The following is a 21,353-nucleotide window of genomic DNA, read 5'->3' on the forward strand; positions in this document are numbered from 1 at the left end:
AACTTGCTGGCATAACACATTCTAGAACTAGCCAATACCACCCACAAAGCAACCATGTTGAGAGGTTGAACAGAACTGTACTACAAATGTTAAGAACATTAGAAGAAGAAAAGAAAAGCTCATGGAAAGACTATTTACCACAGGTAATTCATGCATACAATTGCACCAAACATGAAGCAACAGGATACTTTCCATTCTTTTTAGTTTATGGAAGACACCCCAGATTACCAGTAGACTTAGTATTCGGAATTGGGAAGAATGAAAATCAAGTTAACCCACAGAACTATGCATAGAAATGGGTTGCCAGAATGACTGAAGCATACGAGACTGCCGCCACTAACAGTCAAAAATCATCAGAAAAAGGAAAAAAATATTATGATAAAATGGTGAAAGGAACTGTTTTACATCCAGGAGACAGAGTACTTGTGAAAAACCTATCAGAGAGAGGGGGACCTGGAAAATTGAGATCTTATTGGGAAAAAACACTGTATCGAGTAATTGAAAAGACAGAAAACAGTCCTGTCTATAGAGTGAAATCAGAGGTTAGTGACCAACGAAGTAGGGTTTTACACCGCAGCTTACTACTGTCGTAATGAATAACATCCCATTTGAAACAACTGATGAACGTACTTCAACTACAACTGGAAAGATGAACGAAAATCAAAAGTGCCCAAGCTACAGAAGACAACAAGTGAACCTTGGAAAGTAGCAGTGACTGACTCTGAAGACTCTGATGAGGAAGACTATGCTGGTTTAAGATACTGGTTGAGATCATATGATCAAGACACTGACGTACAAAGAAGCAGAACACCGAAGCCTGGCTGTGAGTCAAGAAGAGGTGATATGGATGTCAGAGCAGAAGAGTTCTTTCCAGAAAAGAATACAGAACCAGTAACGGAAAAACATATGGATCAAGCTGTACCAGAAGATCTGAATGAGAAAACTGTTGAAACTGTAGAAACTGTAGAAACTGTTGACTGTAAAAACTCAAACACCATCAGAGCTGCCCAATAGCACAACTGCTTTCTGTCAAAATCTGACAGAAAAGCGTTTATCAGTCTAAGTGACAATGATTGAAGTGTTTATGTAAGTAGATTGTTTATTAATGTAAACTTGTTGATAAATGTCAGGAGCCATTTTCATTTTTGTAGGGGAGAGTGTGACAGACAGATAATTGTCTGATGTTTAAAAACTAATGGAGTTTTGTTTATCACACCCTTCACTTAAAAGCTATACTGCTATTAAAACAACTAGCCTGTTATCCCACTACTGTCCAGTAGGTGGCAGTGCAGTAAGCCACTGGGGTATAAGATATCGGGAACTCGAACCTTCTTTTCATTAGTAAAGTATCCGGCTAAGGAAGATAAAGCATAATTGTCTCGGTTTCTTTATTTCACAGGTTAGTTTGGGGATAAATAAATCGAATCATAGCTAAAATAGTAAAAGTGGAATAATGGTAAATTGCTCTTGACATTACAGTGTCTATTGTTATTACTGTTGGTTTGGTTATTCATAAAAAGAAAGTAAAGAAAGTATTTTATGATTAGTACATTTTACCAAGTGCATAACAAAGAACAAGGTTCTAATGTAAAAAGTATCAAACTGATATTATTGGTAAAATACCTTAATCTTATGCATATATTTCTTGAAAAATTACAGTCAGACAATACAAATTAATTTTTTGTGAAATTAAGTTATTTTGTTTGTATTAAAATGGAGACGCGAATTGCTATGAAACAAGAGAAGATGGCGGTAGCACATTGTTTTCTGAACAAAAATAAATATAACTAGTAATGAAAATGTAATGGTTATTTTCTGTAAAAGAAATGGAAACTGATGGAAGTAAGAAATGTATTTTTGTAAATGTGCTATTTTGTGTCATTAGTAAGGAAGAGAAAGCATAACTGTCTCGGTTTCTTTATTTCACAGTAACTTGAAACGAGTCAGACCCGTAACATATGCACTGGCAACAAAATGATTACATCTGGAAAATACATCTTGGTAATGTATGGATTATCATCCAGGAATAACAGGTGAATGCTATCAACTGCTGGATTCAGATCTACCACTGCGACCCAATCATATACCCAATAGCTGTTCATCCATATTGATAAGAGGCTAGCTGTAAAACAAGTAGAAATCTGAAAAAGAACCAAGTGAATGTAAAAAAGAAACTCCAAGTAAAACATGAAGGAATTTGGGGTCCATCATTTTTAATATTTAAATTTAAAAATAGGGGTCTAAGTTGCACCCAAATATCTAATATACATTTTTTTTTGTATGTTGGGTTTGGGTTTGTGTTTGGGTTAGGGTCAGGGTGGGTTGATATCAGCCTTTTTCTTTCCAAGTGTGTCACTGGTTCCCTTTTAGCCAAGCGGTAATCCAAGTCAAACTTTCTTTTTTAAATAACAAGAGTTCAGTTTACTTCTAAAAGGAAACAATGTCCATGTTCCAATGCAGCTAACCACTTTGCAAGTATATTTATGGTGAAAAAATAAATAGAAATAAAAATAAAAAATAATGAAACAAAACCATATAATAAAGAGATAAACAAAATAACTAACTTCCAAAATAAAAAAAAATAGTATAGATTGTGCTATACTTCCCTCTAGCCCTAGGCCTAGCCCTAGCCCTAGCTTTGGGATATCACAACAAAGGTCTGTGTCGACTGAGCTCTTGGGTATAACTGACTGTAGTGATGGGACTGAAGCCTCAGCTGATTCGACCCCACATGAACCAATTGAATCAAACAGTGTTACGAAGCAAAGGTTCATGTGGTTCATTTGAACCACTAGGTCATGTGACCCATGAACAGTGTTTAGCAGTAGCTGATAGGAAGGAAACAATTTTCTTTTACCCAACAGTACTCACAGTGTGGTGTTTCAGTCAAGCTGAAACAATTTTTTTTTTTAAATCAAGATGCTGCTTTTTGTTTTATATCTCATAAACATTTGCGTATTTTTTCAAATTAACAACAAACAAAAAAAGCATTATGTACAAACAGATCTCTTTATGAACATTATTGGTACTATAAGTGTATAAAGGATACAGAGTACAACATTTCTTTAAAAATGGAAACGGCAGGGATTCAAACCCACTATTTTCCACCTCTACTTTAGAACTAAAGCTATACTACATGCGCCATCGAAGAATCTGCATGCAAGCTTTAATCAAAATATCATACTTACACACAGTCTTACACGCTACGGTTGCTGAAGGCTCAAATGACGCTGTCTTATTTCAAGCAACAAGAGCTTGTTTTCGATTGGACAACACTTTTATATTTCTAGTATGATTATTTAAGCAGGTTTTCTTGGTTAATCGCATGTGTGGTTGATACATAAAATAAATATTCCAGGCAATTTTGAAAAAAGGAACGGCCGAGCTCTGTCTAGAAAAAGCACTTAAATGTTCCTTTACACTGAAACTATTGTTAAAATTATAGATGCCCAATTAACCAAGAAAATTAAAAATGAAATTGCTCGATATTGTATGTCAAAATTATATGAAATGTCACTATAGAACACATTGCCATCTCTGAGCATTAGTGCAATTGTCCACTTAACTAAATGCCTTCTCTCTGGAGATAGGGGGCAATGTATTGAGTTGTGCAGATCTACCAAGAGATGGCACTAAAGAGTATTTAGTTCTGTCTTTCTCTGCCAATCTGAATTTGGCAATTATTGCCACTGGTTTGGTATTGACTCCACATATGGGAGACCACACTTTGGGACACATTCAGTAAGCGAGAGCTACAGGTAGCTTCTCTTTAAATAATTTGTTCATGACTTGCTCATGAATTATGCATTTTCAGAAAACGTTGTTTGGAGGGTGTGGTACTTTGTTATCTAATTATTGACTACGAACCTTCTTTTTGTCATGAATCGTTTTCCACAGGTTAAACTGTATATTGACATAATCAACCATTCAATAAATGGCACATCATGAAATGTGTTTAAAATATTGATTCCTAGTAAACGTTAGGTGGTATATAACCAATGCTTATTTATTCAGTTGCATATAGTTTTAAAATGACAAGCAGGTGCAGACCAACCAAAAGTCATTTAGCACCTGACGTGCATAGGGAATCCCTACAGTTTACATGGTAAACACATTGACAGAAACTTCTCATATTTGTCTGCTCCCCCTATAAAAGCATTAACGCATAGGGGAAACATGATAAAGCATAGGTAAGCATTGTAAAGCATATAAAAAAAAAAACATGACGAACCATGGTAAAATACATTAAATGCATTGTAAAACTGTGGGAAAATTAGCAAAATGACCATGCAAAATTACTTTATAAGGGTCTTATTACTAAGACATAATGCTGCCAGCCAGTCTAATAAGTGTGCGCTAAAATTATATATATTTTTTTTTATCTAATTGGAAATGTCTGCTCCTTATTTATCAGGGTTCCCTTGGAAACTCAATGTTGAGCTTTCGCCTGGTTGAATGATTGTGCATACAAATGATCATCATTAATAAAAGCCCTGGAGACCGGTAATGAAGGTTCCTTCATGATGCTTTTATTCTTTTCATATGCGGCACACATTCATTGCACAAAATGATAGAGTTATGCAAAAATGTTTTCCTGAGCTGTAGTGTGCCTCAAACACAGCACTGTACTTTTGTTTTAAATTTCTATTTGTGATTTTATTTTCTTGTTTAATGCTATTGTGTATGTATCATTATGGGAGCCTGTTCCAAGTTGTGGAGTCGTACTCATATGATTCATACAGCATGACAAACACCTTTGTATATTGGTTAGTACAGCAAGTTTTTACCTTCCCATAGGGTAAATGTACTGCTTATCAAATGAGACATATTTCAAAAGAGATTTCAGACAGTTGAGCAGGAAATAAGTAATACATTTGAGGTATGTAAAACAACTGCACATTTATATTAAACTGAAGATGTTCACGTAATAAACCCATTTGTGGATTTTATACTAAAACAGTAGTATTTTGCCTGCTTTTTCAATGGCTCATTTTAATGTATTTAAACTCACTAGAGCCCCTTTTACACTGGCACTCTTACCCGGGTCCCGACAGCAGCAGCGACCCACCTCAGGATTTTTTAAAGAGACGATTTTCTATTCAGGGATAGCAAGGTGTTTAGTGAGCAAGTAGTCTGAGTGAAGTTATTCAAAAATAAGTTCCCCATCCCCAGTTTTACTGCATACCAAGAAAAAGAAGAACATTTGGGGTTTCTATTATACTTGTGAGATGAACTGTTTATTAAAATATTGTGCATATTTTAAAGAGGAGGAAAAATGGGCATAGGTGTAGGAAGACTGGCCAGACTTCAGCAATGGGCCAGCTGAGAGGATTTGAATACTGAGCTTAAGATTTAAATCAGCCTAACCCTAATCGAAAGAATATAGTACAGTTTTACATTGGCCCGTCTTTCTGCACCAGCTAATGAGCGTGGCTGTCTCTCTTCACCTACAGTATGATGAAAAATGGGCAATACAATCCTCACTTCTAGTCTTGCTGTCAATCATCTGTTGTTTCCATAATTTGTGTCGGTACTGTATCTCTCATTATATATATATATTAATCATCAAATTATAATTGTTTTACATTTGTACTGTAGAATTCAGCTGTTAACACTAATGATGTAAATAAGGCCTATTAAATGCTGCTTCTGCCATTAAGTGCTTTGGCACCATCTACAGGTCAAAATACAAAATACTGTTATGACAGAAATGCTGACATGACCACAGGGAGATGTGGTGTAAAAATGTTTTGAATAGAGGGTTAGGTACCCGACTGTTTATATTGTCGATCTGGATATGTGAATGAATATATATATATATATATATATATATATATATATATATATATATAGTCTGAAGCTTCATAAAACGAAAAAAATGACCAACCCCATAGCATCCAGACCGATACTTACGGGATCAAAATCCTGTGGGGCAGGGTGTTAGTTTCTATAACTCAAGACTATGCAATTTTATTGGAAAAGACACAAGCAATGCAGACTAGATACAGGGTTTCAAATCATATATTTGTCCAGGCCTGCTCTTACCCTTTGAACCTCTGCAGAACATTTAGAAGCTTTGCTTCCATCATTGGACATGCTTCCATTCTATTGACTGTGAACCAACATATCAAACAGACAATTTGAATTTGAAACATTCAAATCTGTTTCATATACCTGCTTTTTGTAATGTTTCCAATGAAAACCATTTAATAAGATTAATTTTTGTATTGCATTGGATTGGGATTACTGCTAAAATGATCTGTGGGAATCTGGAAAGAAACAAAAGCTAACAACTATTCAAAAGGGTGATTCTCAACTGAGGCACAATTTTGTTTTTACATCATGTCAGCAGACTGCAGGGTCTATTTTAATGATCTAGACAGTGGCGGATCAAAATACTACTGCTGTGTCACATCTTAATCCAGTTGGGGATTCACCCACTTATTCAGCTTACTGACGTACAAGGTGAAGGCCCATGGAAAAAATCAGGTTTATAAATCTTAGGGTGACAGTATTAACATCCACCTTTATATCATTAAAATGCGGTTTGTTATGCTATTGGAGGGACCACAGCTACCTGTATGTTTGTTTGTTTTTTATTGCAGTTTTCTTCCACTATTCCTTATTCATGTTTTTCTGTTGTAATTGTTCAAACAGGAAAGTGATGCCTGTTTCTGAATTGTGGTAATGCAAGCACTGTTAAACTACAAAAGGGACCATTTTGGATATAGGCCTTACTCGGGTTAACCATTCAGTATGATCAGGATCCAGACTTCTTCATTGAAGATTGACAGGAGTCAGACAACTGAAATCTCCTATGGCACATTTCCATCTCCTAGTCCAGACACATGCTTGTTCTATTCACCAAGCCCCTCTGGCACAACTTGTTCTGTGTATCCCCAGGAACCTCGCCGTTAGCTAGATCACAGCTGCACAGTCCAACGCTAGCTCTCCAGATGTATCTATTTATGTACATCTGAAGCACAGAGCATACTTGGATAATATTAAAAATATCTGGTAATTGTTATATTGTGCATCTTTTGACTAACATTACTTTTGTTGACTAATGTAGTACGAATTAAACCAGTCTACATTTTACATCAATAGCTCATTGGGCACATACATTTTAAATAGTGAGCAGATAGGTTTGTTGATTGTTTGAGTAGTATTGTTAAAATTGCCAAAATGAGTTGATTAAGAATCTGTATAAATAGCCATTTTTGTAATGTTTTCATACTGAAAACTTATGATTCTTTGATCTGTATTTTTGTTCACGTTTTCTTTTGTTTGATACCTATGCTTAAACATTTGATTAAATCCATTAGACCTGAGTGTTGTGTTTCTTTTGTGCATCAGTACATAGTTCAGTTCATTCCATATCCTAATCTAGTTTAAAAAAAAAAAAAAAAAATCACACATCACTTTAACACCAACACAATTTATTTAAAGAATTAAAATGTCATTGCATTCTATTTTCAACGTGTGAATGTCCTTCAACTAAGAGTCTTTAACCATAAGTTTAAATATTTTACAGCAAGGTCTCCTTATTTACAAGGGAAATAACAGCAAAACATTGATAGGATAACAGTGTTTTCTATAGTTTGGTGAATATGAGAATGCAGCTGCAGTTCATTAAATGACTATTTTCAATCCATTTACCGACAATAAAACGATCACTGACTTTCAAGAGCTAAACGTCGTGTTCTAAAGCATGGAGATCTAGCAGCAAATTGTAATCAGTGTTTACCTGGTGTGTGCGGATACTCATTTTCTGAGTAATTGCCTTCAAGAAGAATTTGTCAGCAGGTATTAAATAAATCAAAACACAATAAATCAAAACAAGAAAAGCTGCCCTTCTCTACCCTTTGCAATTGAGTACCAATCAATGGCAATTAACTTCTGCAGGTAAGACAATCGCTTCTAAAATATAACTGAGTTTTAGTTAGTTTGATTATAACAGGTTCTATATCAAACAGCTTATTATTGATTGATAATAATTGTGTTAGAGGGAAAGAAAGGGCCTGCATTGTTTTGTGTTGAGTAACCGACATGTTTGATTCCATTTAATTAGCAGTTATTTAGAAATTATGAGTAATCGGCACACCCCAAGTGTTTCCCCATTAAACCTGGATACTCCTGAATTTACAGTGGTTTTTCCATCCAGGGTATAAGTGAACACATAGTTCTTTGGAAATCAACAGCACACACAAAAAGGTTATGAAAATCCCATTTTCTATTGAAGAATTCCTAACCACACCTGCATGTGCATCCAGAATGAAATTATTCCAACTGTATCAATTCTGAACTGAGTCACATCCTTAAATCCAGCAAAGTCTTTAAATCAAACACAAGGACAATCAACATTACAGCAAGCCTTTGTTCAGGTGGAAGTCATATTAATGATCTTTAAGGAAAAAGATCACTGTTCACTTTGTATTACAAAGCGCACTTTTCAGTCCATTGTCAAGAAAATATTCAGAGCTATTTCACTAAGTGTCAGAAGCATTGATTTGAGCATGATTCTCTGTGGTGAATGAGTTTGAAAGTTTCTAGCACAGGAGTAGACTGGTATAGGGTGGTGTAACGAAAGGGAGAACCTCGAAAATCGACAGAATAAGAAGATTGAACATAGTGCACTTTAATAAATATCTTCTCATTCCATCGATATGGGTAAATCAAGGTTTACAGCAAAAGAGAGGCAGGTGGTTCTTTTAAGCGAAGGTTAACTAAAGGGAAATACATCCTGCAGGGATACTAGAGCAATACATCACGTGTTTTTACTAGAAGTCTGCATGTTTTTGCACAGGTCCTGTTAATAAAAGTTGAGCTCATGCCACCAAACAAATGCAAACAAAAAATAAACCAACAGTATTGTGAAGAATAAACTTCAGAACCACAGCTCTTCTTTATTAGATTGGCAGCTGGAATTTCACATCCACTTGAGCTTCTTTTGCTAGCGATACGATTTCTGAAAGCTTGACAACCTAGACATGGAAAGGAGGGACAGATTTAAACAGAGCACACAAGTAAGATTCCACTTTATGTAAGATGCTTCTGCGAGTTAATCACGGATTTCAAGTGATTTCAAACCTGGAGGCCCATCCCTTCCAACATAAATAAATCATTTTGTACCTGGAAGGTATTTTAATATTGCTGGCACCTGCTTACCCTGGCAGATGATAAAGCTGGAGTGGGTGTGTGCATGTTCGAGGGCTTGCCGACACTTACCAGCCACAGTGGAGGCAGGTGTATGATTCAGGAAGATGGTAGATGTCAGTGAGGCTCCCAAAGCAAGACAAAGCAGCTAACAATACTGCCATTAAAGCAAAGCGAGCTGCAGGGCTGCAAGTCACCATGAGGCACAACCAGAGCATTCTTGAGTCAGTTTGGACACACCACTTAATTGGTATCACCCCTGAGCACTGAATGAGGTAAAGGTGCAATAACCAAGTTTTGTAATGTAAATTCTTATTATTATCACTTATAATTAAGCTTGCTCCTTTTCAATGTTTGTCCAAGGACTCTATCATTAGTAAGGGTTTGTATATCTAGATCTTTAAAAAAAAAAATATATATACTTTTTTATGACATCTGCCTTGCGATGAGTACAAGTTTAAGTAGAATGTCTTGAATGATATTCTGCCATCTGGCATTCATAGTCTTATAGCAGTAACATTTTTCTTCCTCTTAAATATGATTCCATTGCTTCCCAAAACACATCTGGATGAGTTTCTAAAGGGTTATTTGTATTTATGCAGATTTGTATCCCCTTCGCAATAAATGTAAGGAAATATTTATCAAAAACTAAACTTCTTCCTTTTAGTTTTTTGTCTGTTAAAACATGGTGACAACCATATCATCACTGGTGCATGATCCGATAAGTATTGAAGTATTGACACAGTATTAGATGTCATAATCATGTCAATTCATGAATATGAATTGTGGAGATTTTAATAAAATGTGTGGTCTCTCTATTGGGTTGTTGATCCTCCATTTATCTTTATCTCCCATCTCTTCCATAAATCAATGCACTGTTTTTCATTTTAAAGTTTCTATGATTAGATTGATCCTTTTGTGCCTTCACAGAAGCCTCATCCGTGAAAATTAAAAAATAAAACGCTTGGTTACTGCCTTGTTGTAATCAGCATTATCTAAAGTAATGTAATACTGAAAGAGTGTTTATCTTTGGGATGACATGTAAACGATTTACTTGCCTGTGACATCCTGCTATGTTAATGTAAGTTATGTAAAAGACCAATCACAAGACTAAATGCTAAAGAGTACTTTTCAAATGACTTACCATTTTTGCAGCTTCATCCAAGTCATCACAGGCCAGGATCTTGAGGCTACTGGCAGCAATCAGAGCTTTTGCATCATCAACTCGTGTTCCTGGAAAATGAAAGTATGAAATCCATGAAGTTATTTATTTCTAGTTTTGTAACATTAACTGGTGTAAATGTCTATCTTCAGAAAATTGTGCTAATAATGTATTCTCCCCAGTTTATTTTACTTCAAATCCAGAACTAAAGGATAACTTCTCTTTTGAAATGAAAACACTACTAAAGCAACTAAGCAGATCATCTGAACAACAGAATGAGTAGTTAAAGGTAAAATACAAGTGTGATTATATCCCTCGATTCTGACAATCTGACCAGTGCTAAAGAATGTCTTTACTAAGTGCATACAGGGGATGTAGACCATGGAGATCAACTTTAACTTCTTCAGACTCATTTTGAATTTTCAGCCTTGGGAGGGGGTGGGGGGGTGGTGGGGTGGGGGGAGAATGTGTGTTTCAAAAAAAGTATATTCTTGTTTGTCTTGGGTATCACACCCTTCAATATTGTAGTAGGAAAAAAATGTATTAAAGTCCCCCTGCCTCGCATACCCAGAAGGGTATAATGGAGCATAATTGATTATTACCACAACATTGTGAAGTTCTTTAATATTTAGCTGAAGTTTTCTTCTTTTATTTTCATGTTGCCACAGATCCTACCACCACACTATACACATGAACTTCCTGCGCAACATGTATTAGGTTCCCCTCTTGCCCACAGAGCGAGTGGGGACCCTATACCTGCTGCCCAGGAATGAAACATGCAGTGGTAGTATAAGTTGGCTTCATCCTAGTCCGGGTAAAAATAAAGTATGCAAGACACTAGCAAAATGATAAGGTAAGAAAATGGATTTGAAAGCTTTGATTATTATTACCCCTGTAAGGCAGGCCGTGGGAGAAAGAGCACCCTTCTAGGACTAATGTTAGGTATGAGTCATTTGTGTGAAAAACTAAAAGGTCCAACAGCAAAGGGTAACTAATGGTCTGTGGAAATGCAGTCTAACAGAATGAAAGCCTTGTCTGAACAGTATTTTTAATGAATAGGCTGAATGGAAGAGCTGCACTTAAAAGACTGAAAATAAAATTAAATAAACCCCCTCAGTACCAGCCAAGGTTTTATCTCATTCAACACTTGCTTTGAAACCCTGTTCTGAAACCCTTTCTGCGCTTTCAGTGACATTTTTATATATTTTTCAAACTATCTGCTTGTGGCAACGATGGCTTATGGGTGACGGCAGACCAGGAAATAGACACAGTAGTGCGGGGACGAAGCACTGGTATGGGTATTTTAATTATAATACAAAGGTTTGTACAAAACAACACAACACAAAACAAAAGGCACGATAGCCAAAAGAAACAGACACACAAAACAAAGTACCGTGCTGGTCGAAATCCAGCATGAGTAGCAACTGTAGTTATCTTTGTTTGTATAGTCACTCACATCTCGTTCTTACTCCCTTAACACCCAACCAAGACGGAGAGGTTTCTGTCTCTTTTATGCAGCTGTGCCTTAACTCGGTTGCTTGTTAAATCATTCAAACAAGACCAGGCACAGTCTGCGTGTGAAGTACTTTGGCAGGGAAGGCAATCAGTCCTTCCCTGCCAACCTAAACCATCTGTGCACAAATACATACATACATTCAAATCATAAAACAACAACAATACAAAATAAACAAAATAAACCAACATACACACAAGGGCGGGGTGTACCCTGCCACACTGCTTGAGAGCAGTCAACATTTTTGCAAAAAGTACTTCCGAACCCAACAGCAGCACTGAAAAGTTTCTTTTGCAGTTTGGTGGTAGGATTGGGACAATAACCTGTTAATGTGATATTATCAATAAATTTCTCAGACTTTATTCATTTTTGTACTGAAATTATTTGCGATGATCGTGCTTCTGTCTAAAAAGTATCAGCGCCACTGCTACCCTCTCTCTAAACAGACTGGTTTCTAAAGAGATGTCGGGGAATGGTGTCAGGTGTCAATTACTTTAATTCAGTCCACCCTCTGATGTGGGAGAGAACAGTGGCTGCATCTTAGCAAAAAGCTGACAGAGAAAAATAAAATAGTGTGTAAGAAAGGCATGGTATATGCAACAAGAATATGCAAATTACTGTATTTATAATAAAATACGGGAGGATAGATTTGAATGTGTTTTTCAGTTTTCCAAATTTGGCCTTGCACGAATGAATGATATCGTGCAGCTCTTAAACTGGCTTTACAAGAAGTTTTTATGTTGTGTTGAAGAGCCGCAAGTGCAGCCTGCCTCATCTGGCCACCAAAAAAATGTAACACAAAAAGCAAGGGAAACTAAATAAATACCCAGACATGGCGTTACACAAATACCAAATAAATAAAAATACCAGCATTCCATAAGAGAGCGCTTTGCACTATCCATGCATTATTTGATACATACTTTCGGACTGCATATATATTTATATACATATTATACATGTACTGTAACAAGGTAGGGAGGGAGTTAATATCCTCCCTGCCAGAAACGTGTATTTGTTTAATTGTTTTTGTTATTGTTTAAAATTATTATGTATTGTTTAATTCTCACCTGCACTTGGCTGCCATTGTAAATTAGAGCCATTAGAGTATTTCTAGAGAGCAAGCAGTCTGCTCGAGGCTGCTGTGTGAAGGAGCCTGTGACAGGGATGGACGAGTGGTGACGTCAGACCAAAAGAAGGCACAACAAAAACAAAAGGTACGGTGCAGTGGCGCGGGCGCCGTTTTATTTAAAGCAAACAAAAATAAATATTTAAACAAAAATAAACACTGTGCTCACCGAGCAAAACAAAAGGGTAAACAAAAACAAATCACGAACACAAAATCCACAATAAATAATAAATAAACCATACAGGTCAGGCTGGGCAGTCGCTGTCACTGTTCCTGTATGCTATAATTTAGTTTCGTTTTCACCCGATCACTCTCGCTCTCTCCGATTCTACAACACCCACCCTGAACTAGAGAGCCGCAGGCTCTTTATAACAGGTGACCATCTCCCGATTAGCAACAAATTAAATCACCTAATTAATTCGGGAGATGGCCACCTTCTGCACAAGTTTTAATTATGTACCATGTGGATGGGGTTTCCCATCCACATTACTAAACAGTATAAAATAAACAAACGGCTACACCGTCAAAATACAAAACAATAACACATACGGCGCTCGCCGACATAAATATAATAATTCATCAAAATAAACAAATACAAAATAACACAAGCGCGGAGGGGGAACCCTCGTTCTAAAATAAAATAAACAATGTACAGGGCTGCTCGCCCTGTTACAGAGCCCGATTGAAAGTGTGCTCAGTCTGAAGAGAAAAAAGGTATTGTGTGAAGCCTTTAAGTTAATTGTTTAAAAAAAAGGTGTTTTTGTGTTTTATTTTGTAGCCGGTAAACAGCTTAGCTGTCCGGAGTATAGTCAGGGTGTTCCTGTGTGTAGTCAGCACTCCGAAAACAGTGTTATGTTTTGGTTTTGTTTATTTTGTTTATTAAAAATAGTGCATAAGCGCCTAAAATCTCAAGTTCCTTTGTCTGGGTCTCTCATTAAAGGAGCAAACGAACCGTGGAGAGCAAGCCCGGTTTACAGTACATATATAATTTATACAAGGTTTCCTACAGAAGGGTAGCTTCAGCAATTCTGTTCCTTATCGTAGTGCTAAATGGAGCTAAATTCCAGCACTTTAGGTTAATGATATAAAAAAATAAGAATATCCAGTACAAATGTTTAGTAGATTAGATTTTCAAAATAATGGTAGTAAATCAACAATAGGCTACCCTACTCACCCACATTTCCCACTACACAATGTTCTTATAATAATAGTAATACCAGTAGCCCATACAAGTTCAGTCTGTAAGTCTGCAGCAAGCTGATATTGAGCCCCATATTTGTCATTTTGAACAAATTTGTGGAACCAACAGTTTTTTTCTTCTTTTTCATGTTTTTGTTCTTGTGAAATAAGACAAATTTTAAGTTTAAGAGCTTTTACTTCAACTCTATACATGGTCGCTAAAGCCTGGTGCTGATGTCGGTAGCCCACAGCAATATAGACCACTGGCACGAATTCCCAGCTATGCTAATTTAATACATTTCGGGATACAAACTTGATCTCTCAATTTTTTTGTTCTTAATATGTACCCATGGTAGATGCTAATTAAGACTAGTGTAACATGAATCGCATCTTATCTGCTAAGGGACTGAAAAGACTAAGCTTAAAAGCATTCAGCTACCCAGTCACCAAACATGAAATTAACAGTGTAAAGAGTAAAAAAATATCTTTCTATGTTTTGCAAGCTGCCTTGTTACTATTGTTACTGTTTCAGTTTGGTCAAAGAATCTTGCCAGGGCTACTTTCAGCAGATCTCAGTTGTTAATAAAGAATTGCTTGGTACCATCTTTACTTCTACTGCATTCCAGTCCTCTCTTTAGCAGTGCCATGTTTTGGTAGTGCACTTCCTGTAGCGTGAGGAATGTGCTTGATATGTGCGCTACGTCACACTCTCACGAAAACAGAGAGAATTTGGAGTTTTTAAACTGCATGTAATCCACGCCACTGTCTCAATTAATGTGTTGACATAAGAGAATTGTGATATTTTTATTTTTCAATCCTACTTTGTGATATATTTCCTCTATTCACTAAACTAGTTTCTACCTGCATAAATCCATTAGCTTGCCGACAGCATTTGGTAAAATATACAATTTTCTTATAAGGTTAACTCATTGTAAATTCAAAGAGAAAAACAAGTAGTTGCTTGGTTTATTAAGAAAGAACAGTGCAAAGCAGAAGAGTATAAATTGTCAATCTCTTGCTCTGGTTTGTAATAGTCACATTACATATTAAAACTTAAGCTTCTCTGCATGTTTCTCTGCATGTTTCTCTGCAGTGGGCAGGTGCTTTCATAGGCCCAACAGGGGTCTAATATGGGTTGAATCAGTCTGAGTCATCATCGGTTTGAGATAGAAAGCCCAGAGCGAAGGAAAAAAAAACACACAATGCTTCACTAGAACGTTTAATTCAGAGATCCGACAGACTTGACAAGACCCCGGGTTTCCATCTCATTTCACTGTTCCTTTTTATCACTTAAAAAAAAGAGAAACAAACAAAACAAAAAAAAAATCAGCAGCCTCCAGAAACGGCTCATCTGACATTCTGTGCTGCATCTGATCCCAACGCCTTGCCTACCTGACTGCTTGCGCTAAGTGTGCTGTAGGGGATCGCTGGTTTGAGTTTCTCCCTAGTCAGCCCTGCTGTGTGCAACTGTTTGTGTGTTACTGTTCTGTTGACAAGCAGGGTTTACCAAAGCAACATCCCTCCTGCAAATTATTCAATTTTATCTGAAAAGGGAGCTTCCTCTGAAGACGTCTAAATCTCAAGGATCATAATATAAGAGTGCCCTTCATAAAGGTCATTATGAAAAGTAGGTTTGAAAGGTTAGGATTAATTGGGGGATGAAATTCAATGAACCAGTAATGGGATGGGGGGGGGGGATCAGAATTTCAACACCTGACAACAAATATCAAAAGGTCACACGGCAGCTCAAAGGTCAGAATGTTGATCATTTAAAAATGTAAGAGATGCAGAAGAAGCTTATATTTGAAAGTGACGTTCAGCTAAAATAATCTCTTCTTGTCAGAGATCATGATAATGCAATCTACACTACTAAACCTGTAGAATTCTCCCGTTGAAAACAGGCTGAAAATGTACAGGGGTTTGTGCAATGCAGAAGACAGAAGGTAAGGAGCTGGTTATAATGGCTATACACGTTTCCTGTAACACTTTCATGTAACTGCTAAACCAATTATAAATACAATACTGATGATTGTTAGCAAAGAAAAGAATACAAACCTTGTAATCTGACCACAATAGGAATCTTCAGGTCCAGATCCGTAACTGCCATAATAATACCTTGTGCAATAACATCACAGCGCATGATACCTCCAAAGATATTCACCAATATGGCCAGCACCTGTTGCAGACAATAGCAGCATTAGACTTGAGCATTTATTTGGATAGTAGAGAAGTAAGACAAATAAAATGCAAGGTAATATATTAAAGCTATTTATTACTTATTTTTCCATATACAATTAAATGCTGTAAACATACAGTTTTATACACACATAGATGTTCCGGATATTTCTTTTGCCTCTAGTAGATACCAGAACAATTCACATCAATACAAAAATATATAACTACAGTTCTTCTGGGATCTTTGGAAAAAGCAGTTTTCACTGTCGGAAGGCTTGGAATATATAACTTTACATTAATAAGGGCACACTGAATTTGGAACGGTGAATAGTTTCACTTCAACAGAATCATTGGTTTCTAGATCACGCCGTATCAATCTCAGATTTTTCAGGACCCTGAGGAGTACATTTGTCACAAGCATTTCACCCTGCTGCCCTGAATGCAAGATACACTTGAAGAATACCTACAGGGAAGAGGACTCAAGAATCCTGTTTATGAGAACATTATTAGATTAATATTTAAGGCCCCCATCTCCACACCGTTTTTTCTTTTTCAGCCCTCATCTGCTGAAAATTGCTCTACCAACAGAAGCAGAGCTAGATTTCACCTTGCATATTACCAATAAAACAGTATATAACAGATGTCTTGGACTGGGAGCATCAGAGTACGGGTTATACAGACACGCATATCATGTAAATAGACCTCAGCTTTCAGTCTGTTTGTTCGTACCAATATTCACACACAGACGTTCGCCTAACCCTATAGTAACATTTTTTTAAACCTCTATATCATCTGCAAGGATGTGTCAATACTTGAAAGTATCTCTACCCTTCACACAGAAAGTGTTGCTTTGTGGACCAGAATGCTTGTGTATTCCTTACGTTGGTTGTGAGGACAATGCAAAGGTGAAAAATAACCCAATATGACATCACAGAATAATACCCCACAGAACCAAACATGCCATATTCTTAATATTTTTCCAAATATTTTAACTATGCCCCCTCTAACTTCTAGATCCAAAGCATAGGCTGTTATCCCTTTTTCCTTTGATTAAAATCCTAGCCTTGTTCCATTGCATGTATTGACTTAAAACATCCACGCATTCATATTGAACTCTACCACATGACATCACTCTGCTTAAATGAAAATATACCTATTGAATCTTTAATTTCCAAGACTGACAAGAGATCTGGATAAACTCATCCCAGACAAATTTGTTAAGCTAAATCCCCTGCTATGAAGATTGGCTAGGCCTGACTTTGTTAAGCACATTTAGATTGTTATCAGAACTAAGTATGGAACTTCAAACAGATTTTTGTTTACACCTTGTATCTTGAAACTGATAACAGGGCCATGTAAAGTTATTGCGAGACTCTAGTGTTTCCGAAAGTGAATTCCATAAGAGATTTGGTCAAAAACTGAGTAATACTCCTGTCACAAGCAGCTTTTGTTTGTACTTCCTGTGCTATAAGAAATTAGACCCTTTTGCATGGAATGCCTCTATAGCTTGATGTCAGGATCCTCATTGGGTCCAGATGCAGTTACTATGAATTTACCCACTGATGATATTGATGAAGGAATAGACTGGAAACCTAGTGATATGAAAAATAGTGAGTTCTGGCCTACACCTGGGTTGTGGATGAAGGGAATCCCTCTTAAGGTTACCCTTTGTGAGCAGCGTGAAATGCATCAAGAAAATAGCTATCAATCCAGTACTATTGTTGCTGGTGAAAGAATGACTCTGAATAGAGGGAGTAGAAGCAAGTCTCTGATAAAATGTAGGGGTGAGTTATCAATGATAGGGCCCAAACCCTGCCCTGCTTGTAGCCATATGGTTAAACATTGTCAAATGCTATTTCAATGTGATGGCCCCGAAAGTGTGTCATTCTCGCACCTGAATATTGATCCAGATAATGGGGTGTGAAACTGATCATACTGTAAGATGGGCACATTTGGGTAAACTGGAATTCAAAGACCGTGTCCAGATATTTTGCAGGTATCAAGTGAAGGCTATTGTCCCTCATACCTGTGATGTGAAAAGATGGCTATCTCGTCCTGTCGTGGCCTTCACAGAACCACTCAGCGCTAAACCAGAGAGAGAAGTTGAATCCTGCTGGAGCAGGGCTGATTTGCTGGACATAAATTGGAGAATCTAAAATTGCTGAAGTACCCTACTTATAAATGTATTATGCTATATTCTTTGTTAGTTTACAATAATATAATATACCCTGTTATTAATCTATTGTATTATTGTTTAAAATATTCTTGGTAACCAGTAACAATGTTATTAGTGGAATTGGATGGAATCTGTGTAGAAGATTAATTACTGGAAAATCATGCTAGCATGCTGAAAGCTTGGAGCCTCTTTCTTATCAAGAGGTAGGATCTCTAAAATAAACATAAAGTCTCTTTGGCATTCCGAACCAGTGAAGCAAAGGAGAGCAAACTCTATAAAAATAGCAAAAAGTGTTGGGGCATTTAGAATTGAATTAAAGGAAATAGTGGTTTGTGATTTTTTAAGTGTATTAGCAGAAAGTTTATAAGAAATTGGAACTAAGAGAATATAGTGCAAAAATTAACAAAGTAAAAACTTTAGTCAAAGCAGAATGGTACCAGTCTGTGTCAAGAATATAGTAGGCTTGTCAAAAAGAAGGTAATTAATCTTGGTAACCCTTGCTCGTTTGCAGTACCATGCAGAGGGTGATGTTAGGGGGTTTTGAAATCCAAGGTTTCTATAATAAGTGATCTTACATATAAGAAATACCTCTTGGTACAGGAAAGGGAGAGTCAGTGGTGAACTATATGGACTCATTAAATCATAGGAACCTGGTAAATTACGTATTTTTCAAGAATGCAGCTTTAGAAATGTATTTCAACAGTGCTTAACAAAACTTAGAACATGGTTTAAAGTAGTAAAGAGAAATAATTACCATGCTGACATTATTTATTTCTCATAAAATTTAATGCAAAAGAGGGAAACAAATAAATTTGGTCTGCAATGGTTGCAGTTGGGTTTGTGTGGGTGTGTGTTTACAACCAGTTGGATTTGTGTGGGGGTGTGTTTACGCTGCAACCTAACTCGTTTCCAATATCTTATTCTTACTATGATTGGCTGCAAAGACACCAGGGCTAACCAGCAATTGGATAATGTTTTGTTGGGTGGGTTTTTATTGCGCACAGGTTTCCTAGTAACTGTAATATTACTTGAGTCACGGAGCCCAAATGCTCAAGTCCGAGTCCAAGTCACACAAGGTCGAGTCCGAGTCTTTTGCAGCCGTGACTCGAGTCCGAGTCACAAAAAATGCGACTTGAGTCGGACTCGAGTCCTACAAGTCTGGTAAAAGCTTATATTTACTGACTGTGATGACTGGCGGCAGCATGAACGCTACGGAGGGGAATAATAATAATAATAATAATAATAATAATAAATAATAGTTACCTTTTCTATTGTGTGGCCCTGCAGCAGAGTGCTTCTCTGCAAAACTGCAGTACCTCCTTGTTGCCAGAGCAAATGCTTCTAATTTTTTTCAAATCAAAAACGCAAACATCTCAAGATTTGGTGAAAACGATTCTGTGACATTGTCTATACATAAGAAAAAATGAATACCAGGTTTGTTTACATCCAGGAGCTGGCACGTAAAACACAGACGCAGTTTCATTGAATTGCAGCCAGACCACACCACCCCCCACATTCCATTGAAATACATACTTCCGTGTGGGCTAGGAAGGATGTGGGGGTGGGTTATAGGTAGGGTTGCCTACCGACTTATAAAAAAGCAGGACAAGGCAAAGGGTGGTCACACCAAATATTGATTTGATGTAGATTTTTCTTCTGTTCACTCACTTTGCATTTTGTTTATTGATAAATATAAACTATTAACATGTCTATTTTTGAAAGCATTCTTACTTTACAGCATTTTTTACACCTGCCTAAAACTTTTGCACAGTACTGTATGCTTCTTTGATAATGGCTTTTTTATGCTATGCTATATCATATATCTACAGTATATACAGCTTACTAAATGTAGGGTCTTTTAGTTATGAAAAAAATATTATCTGCCATTAGCTGTAGCACTACATGCTTGATAATGTGATTAAGCTTTTTGGGAAGTAAAGGAAGGAGTATTGTGAGGAGTTACAGGGTAATTATTAATAATACTGTCTCTGAAATTACTTCTGTCAATAAGCAGCAAAAGCTAGTTTTTATTAAAATGTTAAAATCAGGTTAAAAACACCATATGCTAAATAAATGTGCAATTTAGTAATATGATGTGCATGAATTTGCCTACTCACCCTGTTTCCACTTGTATTTGTCATTTCTTTTTGCAGCACAAAGGTCTTTATGTTCTTCGATAAATGTTTTTAATTCAGTGCATGTTAATTTTCCAAAGTTTAAAAAGGACTTCAAGTTCTGACTTGACCACAGCAACCGACAACCTGTTCCTTTTATCTGACATCTTCCATGTGACTAAAGACACGTTCTGCAAATGCATTACTGACAGGAACTGAGAAAACAAAAGAAACAATCTTCAGTAATTCAGTTGCTTGAGCTTCCTTGCGAAAAAAATAAACCCATTTTTTGTCTGGTGTCAGATCTTGAGGTATGGTTGTGATTACATCTAAGTACAGTAAACTCTCCATAGAGCTTGTCTTCATCAATGCTCAGATGTAGCTTGTCCATCAGTGCTTCTATGCCAGTCCATTGTATATTACTTCCGTCATCCAGTCGCAGAATGCCAACCAGAATTAACCATGCTAATTCTGGCACCGCAACTCTGTCCTCTTCTGCAGAATCCTTCTTTATCATAAAGGTAGCAATTGCCTGATTTTTGCATTTTGACTGCACATTCTTTTGGTGTTTTTGGGTCTTTTCGTGATTCTCAAGTGACGCTTTCACTAAGATTTTTGCCAGGCATAAAACACAGGTCGCTGAATAGGGATCTCTTTGGGTAGGCCTTAACCACTCTGAAGGTTTCTCTTTTTTTCCACATTCTTGACTGTAAGACGTAAACCGCTTACACTTCTTTTTTGGTGGTTGGGAT

The 21,353-nt window shown here is 36.7% G+C and overlaps 1 protein-coding gene across 1 annotated transcript in view; it reads right to left on the minus strand.

Moving 5' to 3' along the window:
* Window positions 1-7,422: 7,422 nt before the first annotated feature.
* The window catches only part of LOC117407358 (succinate--CoA ligase [ADP-forming] subunit beta, mitochondrial), a 35,346-nt gene continuing 21,415 nt past the window's right edge, over window positions 7,423-21,353 (minus strand). The window contains exons 9-11 of the mRNA XM_034012314.3: window positions 16,192-16,312; window positions 10,301-10,389; window positions 7,423-8,984 (exon numbers count right to left, since the gene is read on the minus strand). Of these exons, the coding sequence (XP_033868205.1) occupies window positions 8,910-8,984; window positions 10,301-10,389; window positions 16,192-16,312 (285 nt within the window). The 3' untranslated portion in view covers window positions 7,423-8,909. The remainder of the gene's footprint in view (window positions 8,985-10,300; window positions 10,390-16,191; window positions 16,313-21,353) is intronic.

This window comes from Acipenser ruthenus, chromosome 8 (assembly GCF_902713425.1).
Source record: "Acipenser ruthenus chromosome 8, fAciRut3.2 maternal haplotype, whole genome shotgun sequence".
Lineage (NCBI taxonomy): Eukaryota > Metazoa > Chordata > Actinopteri > Acipenseriformes > Acipenseridae > Acipenser > Acipenser ruthenus.